We start from the raw sequence: 14,636 nt of genomic DNA, 5'->3' as shown, positions 1-14,636 counted from the left end.
TACAGGGTAGCTGAACACAATTATAAACCCATTCCAGGTGAATCCAGCTAAAGTAGAGGCATACAAAATATAAAAAACTTTAAACAGACAGCCTGGGATTCACTTTTAATAATGTCATTAAAAGGTAATTCCTAAAAAAAAAAAATCGTTGTGGGAGTTTAAAGGATGCATTCTGCAGGCAGAAACTGAGGTATTAGTAAAGGAGAGATGGGGGCTTTATATCTCCTCATCTCTGCAGGGGGGAGGAGCAACACCACTCCAGCACAGAAAATACACAGATCAACCACCACATTAAATCAGGTAACTGGCTTTAATGTGGTGCTGCTCGGGGCATATCCGTGGTCTGTTTTGAAAGACCTCATGCTGAACCATCAATAATGAGATTTAAAACTTATTTTGTAGTTTCAATTATTTTTCCATCATGCATCATGGCACCACCAAGTCAAACATACACCAGTCTTCATTTCTCACAGCTCCTGCCACAGGATTTACACGAGTGCAATGCACTTCAAGCAAACGAATCACCAAGTGTCTTTAATTAAAAAGAAAAAAACATTTTTCATAGAGGATATTTTCCTCACTAAAGAAATGATATATTACTGCAGTTAAATAACAAAACTTCTTACTGTTTCAACAAATAAAAATAACCTTTTCTATGGTGTGGCGACCCCTGCTGCTAACTAACTCAAGATTTATATCTCACTATTCATAACAGATTACTATATCCATGTTTCACCTTCCTTCATCACACCTCACCACATAAGTGACAAAGATGTTAATTGGCTGAGCATCAGTACAGTGTCGGCCATTTATCTGAGGACCTTAACATAAACAGCAGGGCTATGTAATAACACATGGTGAAATCAGCTGCCATTGTCCATTTCACATTCTGTCATAAGGTGATCTCTTTAAGTTTACATGGAGATGCAGATGAACAGAAGTGGCCTTGGGGTAATTTAGAATGAAATTACATTCATCAATGGGTATGCACGTGTCAGTTCTTGTTGCGTCCTCTGTCAACAATACGCCTCAGTCTGCTCAATCGACACCTGTGAGCAGCACAGTTACAGTGTCAGTTGTCCGGACTGTTATTGTCTATTGTCATCTGACACAAAACACCTGCTTTTCTGTTCATTTCACATAACTGAGCAGTTCATCTTTGTCCATCTGGTAATGACTTTTCTTCCAGATGTCACGCAGCTTCTGTAAGGTAGCACCAATCTCCTTGCCTGACGTGACACCCAGCCTCCTCAGATCGTGCCCGCTGACAGGGAATCGAGGGATTGACCATCTGCTGAGCTCTGCAAGTAACTTCTTCTCACCTTGGTACTTCAGCAGCTCACATACTTTACTCTGAGAATCCAGCTCCCGGCTCTGAAAAGATATGGCATGTGTGAGAATTAAAGCCCCTGAAAACTCTGTTTTAGATTTAAATATCTTCTATAACATTAAATATTCATCACAAAAAAAAACAACAATCAAAGGTTGAATGAGGAGAAAAAACTATTATTTATTTATGGGTCAATATTAAAACATTCAGCTGATCTGTTTTATCAGGACTACATGGGTGTGGTTTGATTGGTTTAATTGATGATTGTCTTGCAACATAACGAAACAAACCTGTAGCTGTCATCAGATTTTGATTAAAATATTCCTAAATCCTGATTAGTTCACAGAAATGTGTGACATCACTTTTTTCTGCCCACTTCAAACCAGTTAGAAAGGCACAAAAAACCTCCAGAAATAACCACCACTGTTCTAACTTTTTGGTGTACTAATTTTCTCTCCTCCTGCCTTGCCTACTTCTGTTACAATTAGTGAGTTTTAACAGAATTTTACTGAAGCTAAATCCAGTGTTTAACGAGATTATCACATCTGAATCCTTTCAATTCCCTTTTTGAATCCACTTAAGTTGTTGCTTTGTTTTTGTTTTGTTAACAAAGTACTAAAGTTAACAAAGTACTAAACTAAGAAGCTTAGTAATTGAAACTAAAAATAAATGTTAACTACATTTGACTATCAGTACCCAATCCTAGTTAGTGATTATAAACATTTTCTAGGATGCCTCCTGTTGTCAGTGTGTCAGTACGGGTGGGAACATGTTGCATTCAGATGTGGGTGATGGATGCAGGTGGACCACTGTCCAGCAAGAGCAGGGAAGTAAGATAAAGGCTACAATGTGTGTGTACAAAGTAACTAAAATCATTTCCATGGTTGGTTAATCTGCTCATTTAGTAATTAATTTTTGTGGTCACATTTTTCTAAAGCCCAAGGTGATGTCTGCAAATTGCCTGTTATCCAAAACCCACATATGGTAGTGAGTTATATATCATAGGACCTGGAACCAGTGATTTTTATCTCCTTTGATATTTTTGCTGGAATATATTATGACTGAACTTCGTGTAGCAGCTGCTACATTGCAGGTGTCTGTCCAATCAGCTTCAAAATCAGCTGAATCAAGCTGGTATAAAATAATAATGCCTGCCTAGAACATGGTGTGTACACTCTGAATACTCATGGCTAAAATCAATGACCACATTGTCCCACCATGACTCTCTCAGGCTATTTTTGTTTGAAACAAACATGACGAATTAACATATTATTGTATTGACGCACTAACTGAGGAGACTGAAACTTACGTCAATGATGAAGTCAGTGAAGGGTTTGAGGCTGTCCGGCTCGTCTTTGCTCTTGCGGAGCTCTCGTCTGTATTTGATCAGGAACAGAGCCAGAGTCTTCTCCTCCTTAGACACCTTCAGTCGGATGTCCATCTTTTCTACCTCCTCTGGGCAGCGGAAGAGAGCCGCCAGGATGGTCATGGGTTTGGGAGAGTGGTCTTTGGCGTTCTGCCACACTTCCTTCATCTCCTCAACATCGCCATCTGGAGGTAAACCTGAGCAGGAGCGAACAGAGAAGGGATGAGCAACAGAGCAGAACAGAAACAAGAAAAAATTTATTTTATTGTAATTACGCTGATTACTTGTCTGAAGCACCGGTGTCCTGTTATAACAATTCTTACCATATAACTGTTACGAGTTAAACATTAAAGGGTCATCCGGCTAGTGCTGACTAATACCAGGGTTCAAATCAAATCCCACTTCAATCTCAGGAAAGGAAATTGAGACATTCCTTTTTCAGAAACGGCTCCAGTTTCTTGACAATTAATGACACTACTGATCCTTTTAACTAATGCCTGCACTTTGCAAATAATGACTTGATAGCAGTCATTATAGCTGAGACCATTGTCAAGAGGGATCTGATCCATGACAAACATTATGTTCCAACAGTTGGGAACATTTTTACCAAATATAAAAGCTAATGGAGACATTTGAGCCATACAGACATTTATTGCTTGAATAAGAATATAATATACATATTATCTTATGTAATCAATTTTAGAAGTTGTTGTTATAAAACTAGTTCATGAGGATTGGCAAAGTTTAATTTTTGCTAAGAAGAAAGTAAACAATTGTGATTCATGTACGCATGTTTATCGCACCCACTAATAGTCAGGATAGCTTGGCCTCTGCTGCTTCAATTAGTTGTGTGTAAAAGGCAGTTGTGTAGACAAACACTGTACCATAAGCTGCACCTCTTAAAGGGATAGTTCTGGTTATTTGATGTGGGTTGTGTGAGGTAGTCATATATAGTCGGTGTATTACCTACAGTAGCCGCAGTCAGTTCCTAACTGGGACCGCGCTGATTAAAATCTACTGTAGGCAATGTACTGACTATATATGACTAACTCACACAACCCCAGGTCAAAAAAAAAAACTGTACTATCCATTTAATACAGAGTGTGATTGCTGCAGAAACTGTGTAAAATCATTTCATTGCACCCCACTCACCTGTGTACTGGGCCAATTCCAGCCTGTACATCAACTCCAGCAGATGAGCAGCATGGTTACCAACCACCATCTTTTTTATCTCCACCCAAATCCGTTCTCCTGATACTGCTGCCAGTCCACGGCCATTTTCCCTGATGGCGGTCAGTGTCTCAGGCTCATGGTCATCAGGTTCCAAGGCCACCCTGCCATAGAACCTGGGGTGAAATAACAAGATTAAGGTCAATACACTTTCACTTCAAACAAATACAGAAGATGATATTAGTCTTCACCTTCCATTTTTATTTTTTCTTGTTAAAATTTTTTTTAATTTTTTCCTCATGAATTGGGTAAGATGAAATGAAACGAAACAGACCACCTGAAATATCGCAGTATTCTCAGGTAGTCCTCTTGGATTCTTTGCTCAGCGCTGCCAACAAACCGAACTTTTCGGTTCTGCAGGTCTTCATATCCTTTGAAATAGTCGTACAATGTGCCATCGAGCCCTATAAAGGGCAAAAGAAATCATGGTGAGGACTTCTGACACATGTATATACCACATGCATCTCCATAACTCAAGCCAACACAATAAGTCATAATGATTTCTCAACACAGTTCACTTGATTCAGTGAATTACAAAAAGGCACAGTTACCTAGAAACATGGAATTGATGGTGAGGTCTCTCCGCTCAGCGTCTTTCAGCCAGTCAGTGGTGAATTCTACCTCTGCATGACGTCCATCCGTCTGAACATCCACTCGCAATGTGGTCACCTCAAAGTTCTCATTGTGTAGCTATAAAAAAATAAAAAAATTAAACAACAATAAAGAAAACACATATGACAAGAGGCACATTATGACTGCCCTTGTGGTGCTGTGATAGGATTCAGATGATGCATGTCCTCATTTTGAGTCAGTGTCCATCTACTCACTCTTACTTGTGGGTGGCGTAGTAGTTCAGAGGACACTAAAATATAGTTATTTCACAATCTGTACATGGTAAAAGGTACCTTTCATATAATATTATCTTATATGGAATAGTTTCTGACATTTTCTCATGTATGCAACCTTATGGAACCATTTGTTCCAGCCTGAACCCACTGCCTAATTTGATGCAACATATTTACATATTCCAGGAATAAACAAATCAGAGACATAGCTTCCTGTTACTTGGCTGCTTGTCTCCTTGGTGATCTTCCACAATCAATCATGATGGCTAGTCCATTAACATCTTTAAATCAAGAACTATGACCTATTTAACTGATCAATCAGATTGATTGCATGTGGAACAAGCAAGTGTCTTTTACCCGTGCAGTAATGGTCCCATGCTTCTCTCCTTTATTGTTGATCATTCTGATGCCAGCAGTCTGGAACATGTGCTTCATCTCCTCTGGAGTGGCTGTTGTGGCAAAGTCCACATCTTCAGGCCGCTTGCCAGACAGCAGATCCCGTACCGCACCTCCAGCTATCCTCAGCTCATGCTGGTGCTTCTCAAACACCTCTGCAAAGACCAAACACACACTTAAAAGAGTTGGGTTTCACTGGTGGAGTTAAACCTGGAGGGGCAAATAACTTCCCAAAATGAAGAATTCCAGTGTCATGAATCAACACAAACATTCAGTTTTGTTTTTCATTTATATTCTGAGTCTGGCTCTCTGCTCTCTTTTCACTCAAACGCTGAGATTATTTCTGCCTCCAGAGCAGCTTTGGTAGTGTTTTTTTTTTTTTTTTTGAACCGTCCTGCTCCCTCTCAAACCTGTATAAATGATTTTGCATGCTCTCTCATCATTTAAACTCTGACTTTAACTGCCTCTGCTGACATGACTGTGGGAAACGAGGCAAGAAGTTCTGAGTGACCACAGCAGCCAAGTGTCTGTCCACGGCTGCACCTCACCTGCTAATCCAGTCAGTCCATCGGTGAACAGAGACTGGAACTCACTGGTCTTCAGCTGCATAGTGTAGAGACTCCTCCAATAGAAACCTGCTCTACCGATCACACGAGGACTCAGTATCCTGCTCCACATCTGTACAAACAACAAAAACATAGTAATGTACTTATGTCTGGTACCGTCCATCAGCTTTTATTGAGCTAGCTAACGGTACGTGTCCGCGTGCACCTGTCACGTTGTTTACACATAAACAGCAAGTGAATAACACCGTCGTGTCAACATTTACGTACCAGATATATCACACAGACGTGACTGCAACTCAAACAGAAGAGTTTATGAACATACAGCGCAGTTACCACTTCACAATGTTGCTCTGTCTTCAGCCGTGTAGGGCTACAGGAAGACTTCTCAATAACATGCGGTCGCTAACCAATAGCGTAAGGCTTCGTCACTTCCACGAGGCGGGGTTTAAGAGCTTGTGCTACTAGTAGCTTTCTCGCGAGATATTCGCGTGGCGGCGCTTCAGGTGATTTTCCGGCTGGTTCCGTGCTGTCACTTCAGTAAACGGAGCAGGAGACAAATGGCCAAAGTAGAGCTGACACCGCTCAGACCGTGGGACGACTTCTTCCCCAGCTCGGAAAGATTTGCTAAACCAGATGTGAAAGATTTGGCGAAATGGAACAACAGAGTTGTCAGCAACCTGCTTTATTATCAGACAAATTATCTGGCTTTAGCCGTCGTTGTTTTCCTCATTGTCGGGTAAGTGACGTTGCACAGAGTAAGTTATGGTATCAATACAGCAGCTGTGAAGTGTTATATTCTGTAGTCTGCAGGTCACTTTATAAGTCGTTCGTCACCTTTCCTGGTATATTTATCCCTTGATGTTTCCCTGCTGGTGTAACCTGGGGTGTAGCCTACTTTAAAGGGATTTAAAATGAGGATACAGGCAGGATGTAGGCTGCTTAAGAATTGAAAGGTATTGTTCCAGCTTTCATATGATGCACTGTGACTGTTATGTTCTCAGCGGTAACTTTTCTCAACATGAAAACCAAACTTAAGAACATTTCCTCAGCTTGTGTCTCTCCTGTTGGAATTTTACTCAAAACATCAATATTTAATCAATAGAGTTGAAATTCAAATAGGCTCCCAGGATATTCTCACTTACACTGTTGGAAACACAGACTGAACTGGAGGGAGAAAAGATGAGTCAGCAACCACTTTTAGGCCTGGCTCATACTGTATATGAATCTACATCAACATTTCCATAGGCGTGAAGTACAAGCACAGCTCCAGACTCCTGCAGACTGCTCAGAGAACTAGTTTATTATCTGATAGCTCCATACAAGGCCGATTCAGGTCAGGGAACAAGAGGTTAAGCCTCTACTTTATGAAATATCTTGGCTTTAGTTGGTACTTTGTGTCAACTAAAGCCTGGCTTACTAAAAATAGTGTTGCCCTGTCCACTGAGCTGTGTGATGACATATTGTTGCTATGGTCGTGAAGCCCACTTTAGCTGTTTGTCTAGTCAGCTGTTGTATTGCAGCACAGTTGTGAGAAAACAGCATCTTAATCAGCTGGCCCCTGTATCCTTGATTAGAGATAAAAACCCAGTATCGGGTATGCTCTCATTGAGTCAACCCTGAATCATGACCCCAAACCAACCAACAAGGTTGAACTTTGACACAGTCTACACAGTTAACTTGTTTAATAAAAGCGTATTATGTTATTTTTATCCCGTTTGGAAACAGCTCAACCATGTCCCTGCTTTTGCATGGAGCTCATTTGCATTAGTAGATGTAACAGTCTCAGGAAGCTCATTAAGCCATAGTACATTTTCATCAAGCCACGCACAGGATATAGCATAGGTTTGCCATTACCCAAATAACACAGCAATATTATCCTCTCGGTACTGAATGATAACTCTAGTCTAAAAACCCGGAAGCCTGCAAAATCAGCTGCTTTCATTGAACTTTCACTGATTCTGGGTCCTTATACAGTTCTTCTAACATAGAAAGCATGTTTCCAGACCATGTAACAGGGCCTGTAGTTCACATCTCACGAGGTGAGGACTTGTAATAGTTTTCCAATAAAGAACAACAAGAATCAACATGAAATCACATGTAAAAGTAGGTGAAAAACACACAACTTTGCACAACTTTGTCACAGTAACATATTGGACAATGTGAGAGGTTCTGTAATGCAGAAGGTTTCAACCCCATCCAAGAATGTCAGAGGTCTATCTTCCAACATGTTCACGACTTCACAATGCAAGTGAGGATTTTTTATTCAGCATGGATACAAGGCGCATACATCACATGGCAGGACTGATGGGTTAGGCAGCTAACTTGTCGTGTTGTTTTTTGTTTGTTTTTTTTGGACTCACAAAGATAGCAGGCTTTGTTCAGGATTAGACTGACATCCTTACAAATCAGTAGATAGATTTTGCAGTGGATGGCAATATATTAGATTGGAAATACAGTCAATGTTTACAGTTCAGGCAGTGCCGTACTCTGACTTTAAATCATGGCCTCCATATCAGATAGTTAGTTTTATTTAGTGTGAGTAATGAAAAAGATTTAACATGAATATGAGGTACCTTGACTAATAAATTGTCTGGGCATATATATTGACTGATATCATCTTATCACAGATATATTGATATCAGCAAATATATCAAACGAGAAGTAACAAGAAGTTGCATATTATTTTTGAGGTAATTTAGAAAGTGTTACCATTACACGGGTTGTCCATCAGAGGGCAATGGCAAGTTGACTTTTCAACTGTGAAGAATTTAAAGGAAATTAAGGATTTCAAGGGATAAGAATTTAAGGCCTCCTTATAAAAGATATTTGTGTATATAATGTGTTTATGTAAAAACAATAGTGGTCAGCCAGTCAGTATTGTTATTGCATTTGTATAGAAAATGTTTTTATAAACTCAATAAAATGATGCCAAACATAAAGGATCAATGTGTCCTAGTGGTAGGCAGTGATTAGCCTTTATATATTTGCACACTGTGACTTAGCACCCACTTCATTAATGCTATGTTTTGATCACAGACACCTTCATCAAGCATTGTTTTCTTTAAGTTTTTTTTTCAACTTTGTGAGACCCAGTTATCCAGGATCACCACTGTTAGTGAAGCCATACACCTCAAAGAGAGCCTGAGTAAACCAAACTGTGAGACAGGCCCTTGGTTTCTCACTGAAGTCATGACCTTGACCTGGCGACATCACTGCAGTCGTGCCAGGGCTGGATTTGTCACGGAGCTTTTCTGTCCAAGGTGTTTGGCCTGGGAGAAAACAGTTGGCGTGTGTGTGTGTGTGTGTGTGTGTGTGTGTGTGTGTGTGTGTGTGTGTGAAAACTAGCTCGTCTCAGGCATAAACTTTGACCGTGAAAAAGAAGGTTTTAAGGGCTGCAGTTAATTATCATTTTTATTATTGAATAAATATGACAGTTATTTCCTCAATGAATTGACTAATCATTTGATTTATAAAATGGCAGAAAATGATGAAAAATTCCCATCATAATTTCCCAGAGCCCATGTGTTACTTTTGAATTCCTTGTTTTATTTGACTATTAGTCCAAAATCAGTTTACCACCACACGAGACAGGGAAAAGCAGCAAGTCCTCCATTTTAGAAACTGAGACGAGACAATGTTTGGTATTTTCCTGTTTAAATTACTCAAACAGATATTCAATTTTAGTAATAGTTCCATATTAATTTTCTGCTTATTTGACTAATAAATTAATTCACTATTGTTTCAGTTTTAGTTTTTGCCTTTTTTTTCTTTTTCTCTTTATTATGTTGATGAACACAGTGTAGAAAAACTGTAATAATTTCAAATCTACATGAAATATTACTCAGCACAGACTTTTTTTTTTTTTTATGAAAAACCGGCCTGTGATACTATTCAGTGTTGTTGCACAAACAGCATCTAAACACTTGGTGGAGCCAGTGACCACACACAAGAGCCCTGCCTGTGCTCCAGTTGTATGAGAGCAGTTTTAAACTGACCCCCCCCCCCCAACCTCTGGTGTCCTGCCCTGCAGGTTCCTGAACCCTCTGGGGATGTTCACAGCCATGGCCGTGGTGTCAGGCGTCTTCCTGGGTTCAGTGTGGGCCGGAGAGAACAGAGCTGTGATCAACAACTTTAAGAGGCAGAATCCCACAGCGTTTGTGATCGCCATCATGGTCGCCAGCTACATTGTAATTTCTATGCTGGGGAGTGTCATGGTGTTCATGTCGGCAATCACTTTACCTCTGGCTTGTAAGTTCAAGAGAATAACGTGGGAAGGTCACATTTTAAATTTAAATCCATGAACGACACATAATGTTCATATATACCTGTTACTGCAATATAATTTTTACAGAGACTAATGTTAAATTTCATATCTGATCCTTTTTATTACTCAATAATCTTTTTAGAGTATATTGATCTATGCATTTGAATTAGAAAATTAGTTCTTCGGACTCGATGAAACATGTTTTTCAGATTCTCAGACTGATGTTATCATAGTCTGACTTGAACAGAAGTTTATGGGTTTGTTTTTGCCAAACGTTGACAACTTTAACGTTTTCCCATCTGCCTTTCAGTGATATTTGCACATGCCTCGTTTCGCCTCCGCAACATGAAGAATAAACTGGAGAACAAGATCGAAGGTGCTGGACTGAAGAGGTCACCGATGGGCATTTTGCTGGAGGCTCTGGGTCAGCAAGAAGAAAACTTTCAAAAGATCCAGAGCTTTCTGGAGGGAAAACTGAAGGAGTGATTGCACTTGGATTGGACACACATGTCCATCTTTTGGCCAAAGATCTTGACTTTTTTCTTAGACATAACAGTTTTCTGTATCTCCGAGTCTAAACCTCTTAACATTTGTTTCATATACAGTGTGTTTACCCGTGTGTGTATTGAAAAGGTTTGTTATCTGAAGGGGTTTATCTTTACCTCAGGGTTATCTGTCACTCCACCAAGAACTTGTTGGGGCACTTTTCTCAAACACCAATGAGGGCATCTCAAGAGCTGCCTCACATCTCTGCTATGCAATGTATCAGTGTTCCACACAGCTGCAGACTCCTTCAGTCTTTGGTACGAAATCTGTGTTTAATCAGTCTCAGAAACGACCGTCAGTCCTGCCAGTTTACGCTCAGCTAAAATTGTGAAAGCAATGTGTTGCCTTTTAACAAAGAATAAAAAGTGCACACTCAACACATGCTGCTGCCAAGATACTCCAAAGGCTGGATTGTGTCCTCACATAAAATGTAACAGTCTACTGAAGTACACGTTTGAATAGAAACCAACCAACCTTATGTTCATGCAAATAAATAGAGCCAGACAAAAGAGAAAACTTTGTCTCCAACTATGAAATATCTTTGATTCCAAACACTGAGTCAGATCAGTGTCAATATTTAAAGTGAGGACTTCAAAGGAGTGCGAGGTCTTGACCCGTGCCCATCAGTATTCCTCCTGCACCTCTGGCTGTTTAATCTTGACAATGCCCCCTGGGTGATGGATTGGTTAACTTTGCTCTCCTCTTCACTTACGCCAATGCTAATCAATGGGCTGCAGTAGATTATAGTGCGGAGAGCTGAGCGCTGCACAGCGCTGAAGTGGATTCATCTGCAGTCATTCACCTCCAAATCCGAGTTAGATGCTGTGTCAGCTACTTTGGATGTTTTTTGTTTTTTTTGTTTTTTTTTATTTGATTCCATTTGAAATTGACTGCAGATAGCAAGAATCAATCTGGAATGTAATGCTCTGTTATGTGGTTTTAAGTGGCAGTGTGTAAGTAGGGAGGGGGGAGGGCATGAAGATAAGAATGATGGCCATTAAAAAGGGCAATCACTTCAAGTATTCATGTTAACCCTTTGATTTCAGCATTACTAAAATCCATTCTTTAGCATTTGGCGAAGCATATTTCCTCTGTAAGGAATGTGTGTTATTTTTGAAACGGGCCCTACTGCTGACCTCTGCACACTCAGGTGTAACACTATTCCAGTGGCTCTCCAGTTTAACTTTGACTCGAGCTGCAGTAGTGATTTATGTCCTCTCCCGCTGTGCCTCATCTTCATCTATATTGTGAAACTTGGGGAAGTGAACACAAGCACCGATAGCAATAAACTCAAGTACAGTCATGTCTGCAAGGCGAGGGCACAGGCGAGGTCCTTGTTCTTGCTGCTGCAGCTGCTGTAAGGAACCTCACCAACACGTGTGCTGCTGCTGCTCACCCAACAGGTGTGTGTCTTTGGTGTTTTCTCCTCAACAGACATGTAATCCAGGAGAGGAAGCGCTGCTACACAAGTACAAAACAACACTTATCCTTTCTTGGTGTTTTTGAGTGAATCAGGAGCACTTGACTAACTTGTCATTTTGAAACAACCATAATTGTGTCCAAAGGTAGTCTTCAGTGAGGCAACAGAAGTCAGTGGATGTGACATGAAAACAAACCTGTGTACTGTTTTGGCTGCAGATGCTGAGTAACAACACTGTCCTCCTTGTGCAAGCTTTTGATTTGCAACATCTGCCTGTCGTTTAGTTTTCACAATACAAAGTCATGTGACAGGGAATAATGTAGCATCATACAGCACTTAATTTTGTTGGGACAGACACACTTTGATAGCACGCTGCCTTCAGGTTGACCCTCCCATCACCACCCCTTCCCCTCAGCTCGCCTGAGAGGCTTTGGCTTTTGGCCGGCTAAGCTGGTTAGCCAGCCTCATAACTCAAACAGACTGTCATTCAGCAGATCCGGCTGCTAGGACCTACACTACAGCTGATCATGTGACACGTTAGTGATGACCCGCCGTGACCTTTGCAGTCTGCCGTATTCTCATGTGAGCTTCCCATACACCCACACTGCTTTTTTCTGCCTCCTTGATGGAAGGTCATCCATACTAGCTGATGAAGGAGGCCTCAGTGTACGTGCGCGGTCAGCTAATCCAACTATTCACCCTTCATAACTCATCAGAGCCATTACTCTCTGGATCAAGGTACAATGTGCTGATCTTGGGGATGATTTACACTCACTTTAATCTGAGTTTGACTTAACTATATGGCCAAGTTTAGTTGATCATTTGTCACACCTATTGTATGAGCTCAAAGATTGGGTATCTTTTTAAAAATTTTCCACAAAATAAAGTATCTATCTATCTACAAGCACCAATTTGATACCTATGATTCTGTACCAAGGCCCAAGGTATACTTTTTTTCAATACCTTACTATGAGATATGTTAAAATGCCTTTTTTTAGCTACCTAGGCAAAACAAAATAAGCCGTGAACACAAAATTAACATCACCTTATAAAGACAAGGTGGTTAGCCTACCATGTCTCTTTACACATCCTTTACAAATCCAGCAGATACAGACCAACACACATCCAATATTCATGCTCATTTTCATGCTACACAGTGTACAAGGTGGTTGCTAACTTTGTCTGTCTTCTGTTTGGTGCTGGACACGCAGGCAGTATAGTCGGGCTGTCAGAGGCTTCTTTGCTGAAAACAGCTGGCCACACTAAAAATGGGGGCTCATCGTTTTGATCAGCAGAACCAAACATTAAAGTTGCAGGGTGTAATACCGAAACAATGAGCTGAAAATCCCTAAAATGCACAATGTTCATATGAAAATATTGACTAGTGAAGCTTTAAATTAGGAACCATCTGATCAAAGGACATAATACCACAATTCTGATGAAAACATTTGATGCCGGCTTTCGGTTCTTGATAGTTTTTGATATGTGGTGTTCCAGACATTGATCTGTAACAGCAAATCTGCTTTCCGCATTAGAGGAGTTTCGTCTGTATTTGGATGAGAGGAAAGTACATTGGAGCTCATTGTTTATGTAGTCGAGTGTCAGCTGGAACAGCCTCCCCTGATGTCTGGCTGCAGCTGGTGTGAGGCAGCAGAGGAACAGAGACAGAGGGAGACAGCTGGATGCAAAACACTCCCACCCCTCTCACTGCCTCGGGTAAATCCGAGAAGCTGGAAGTGTCTGAGACCTCCTCTGAGCTCGCTCAAGAAGCATAACACTGAGGAGCACTGCAAGCAAGTAGAGCTGCTCAACTGTGGCCTTCCTAAGGAGGCCACCAATGGCAGGATACACTTGTAGAGGTAGAAAATGTGGGGAAGGAAGGGAGGGAAATGAGGTGAAGGGTTATAGCGTAATCTGTGGAGGGGGGTGGGGAGGTGGAGGAGGAGGCGCAGTACATGTGTAGAGCAGACTTCTATTGCATGGATGCCTGCAGGGAGGGTTTGGTGCTATAAACACTGGCTTGTCATTCACAGGGAGGACAGAAGACGAGGTTTTAGCCCATAGAGGGTGTGACAGCTTTTAAAGACTGGTTTGGTCGGTTTATGGCTTAAGGACACAAAAAAACCAGCCTGGCAGCACAGCAAGGCGGTGAGAAAATATTGCAGACTGACAGAGCTCTGCAGCAGGAGAGCTTTTCTAAAAACATCATTTATTCATAATTAGCTATCATCATGACTGATTGCAGCTCTGTGTTCATTCTTACAGGCTCGAAAAAGAAAGAAAAAACTGCACTTCATCCAGCACTCCACAGTTATCTTTCTAACTATAAGCTGCATCCTTGAATGTACACCAGATAAGCAGTTTCTAAACCGTTTATATGTGGAGAATGCATTTATGGGTTGCGGTTGTCCAGGACCACCATCGTAAGCCACAGTGGCACAGTGTGTTCTTCAATATGGCTACAGAACCTAAAGGAGACTTTAGGTTCTGTAGCCATATTCCTCTGAGTGGTGATACTTTCTTCAAACCCCATTTCATTAATTGAACTGGCTCAACAGACGTTCAGTTACTTAATTTAAGGGATTTGGATTTAAATCCTGTTTTCCTGCACTGAGAGGGATGAGATTTTCTTTCCTTTGGCTGTATTTATAAGTTTGAAAGTATATGTAGATA

General features: G+C 40.9%; 2 protein-coding genes across 2 annotated transcripts; one reads left to right on the top strand and one right to left on the bottom strand.

Annotated features, from left to right (window-relative positions):
• Window positions 1-31: 31 nt before the first annotated feature.
• On the bottom strand, window positions 32-6,120 carry trnt1 (tRNA nucleotidyl transferase 1). Its single transcript, XM_022744989.1, has 8 exons — window positions 6,001-6,120; window positions 5,716-5,845; window positions 5,129-5,322; window positions 4,478-4,616; window positions 4,204-4,330; window positions 3,849-4,042; window positions 2,640-2,893; window positions 32-1,374 (listed from the first exon to the last, which is right to left on the bottom strand). Exons 2-8 carry the CDS (start codon window positions 5,843-5,845, stop codon window positions 1,132-1,134), a joined length of 1,281 nt encoding a protein of 426 aa, XP_022600710.1. The 5' UTR covers window positions 6,001-6,120; the 3' UTR covers window positions 32-1,131.
• A 104-nt stretch (window positions 6,121-6,224) lies between these two features.
• LOC111221475 (PRA1 family protein 3-like) lies at window positions 6,225-12,870 on the top strand. The gene is made up of 3 exons (XM_022744844.1): window positions 6,225-6,469; window positions 9,764-9,981; window positions 10,308-12,870. The coding sequence occupies exons 1-3, from the start codon at window positions 6,291-6,293 to the stop codon at window positions 10,481-10,483; spliced, it is 573 nt and encodes a 190-aa protein (XP_022600565.1). The 5' UTR covers window positions 6,225-6,290; the 3' UTR covers window positions 10,484-12,870.
• Window positions 12,871-14,636: the final 1,766 nt, after the last annotated feature.

This window comes from Seriola dumerili, unplaced genomic scaffold (genome assembly GCF_002260705.1).
Source record: "Seriola dumerili isolate Sdu_G_001 unplaced genomic scaffold, Sdu_1.0 BDQW01000088.1, whole genome shotgun sequence".
NCBI classification, from domain to species: domain Eukaryota; kingdom Metazoa; phylum Chordata; class Actinopteri; order Carangiformes; family Carangidae; genus Seriola; species Seriola dumerili.
Note: the sequence above shows the minus strand (reverse complement) of the source record. Positions and strands in the feature narration are given on the sequence as shown.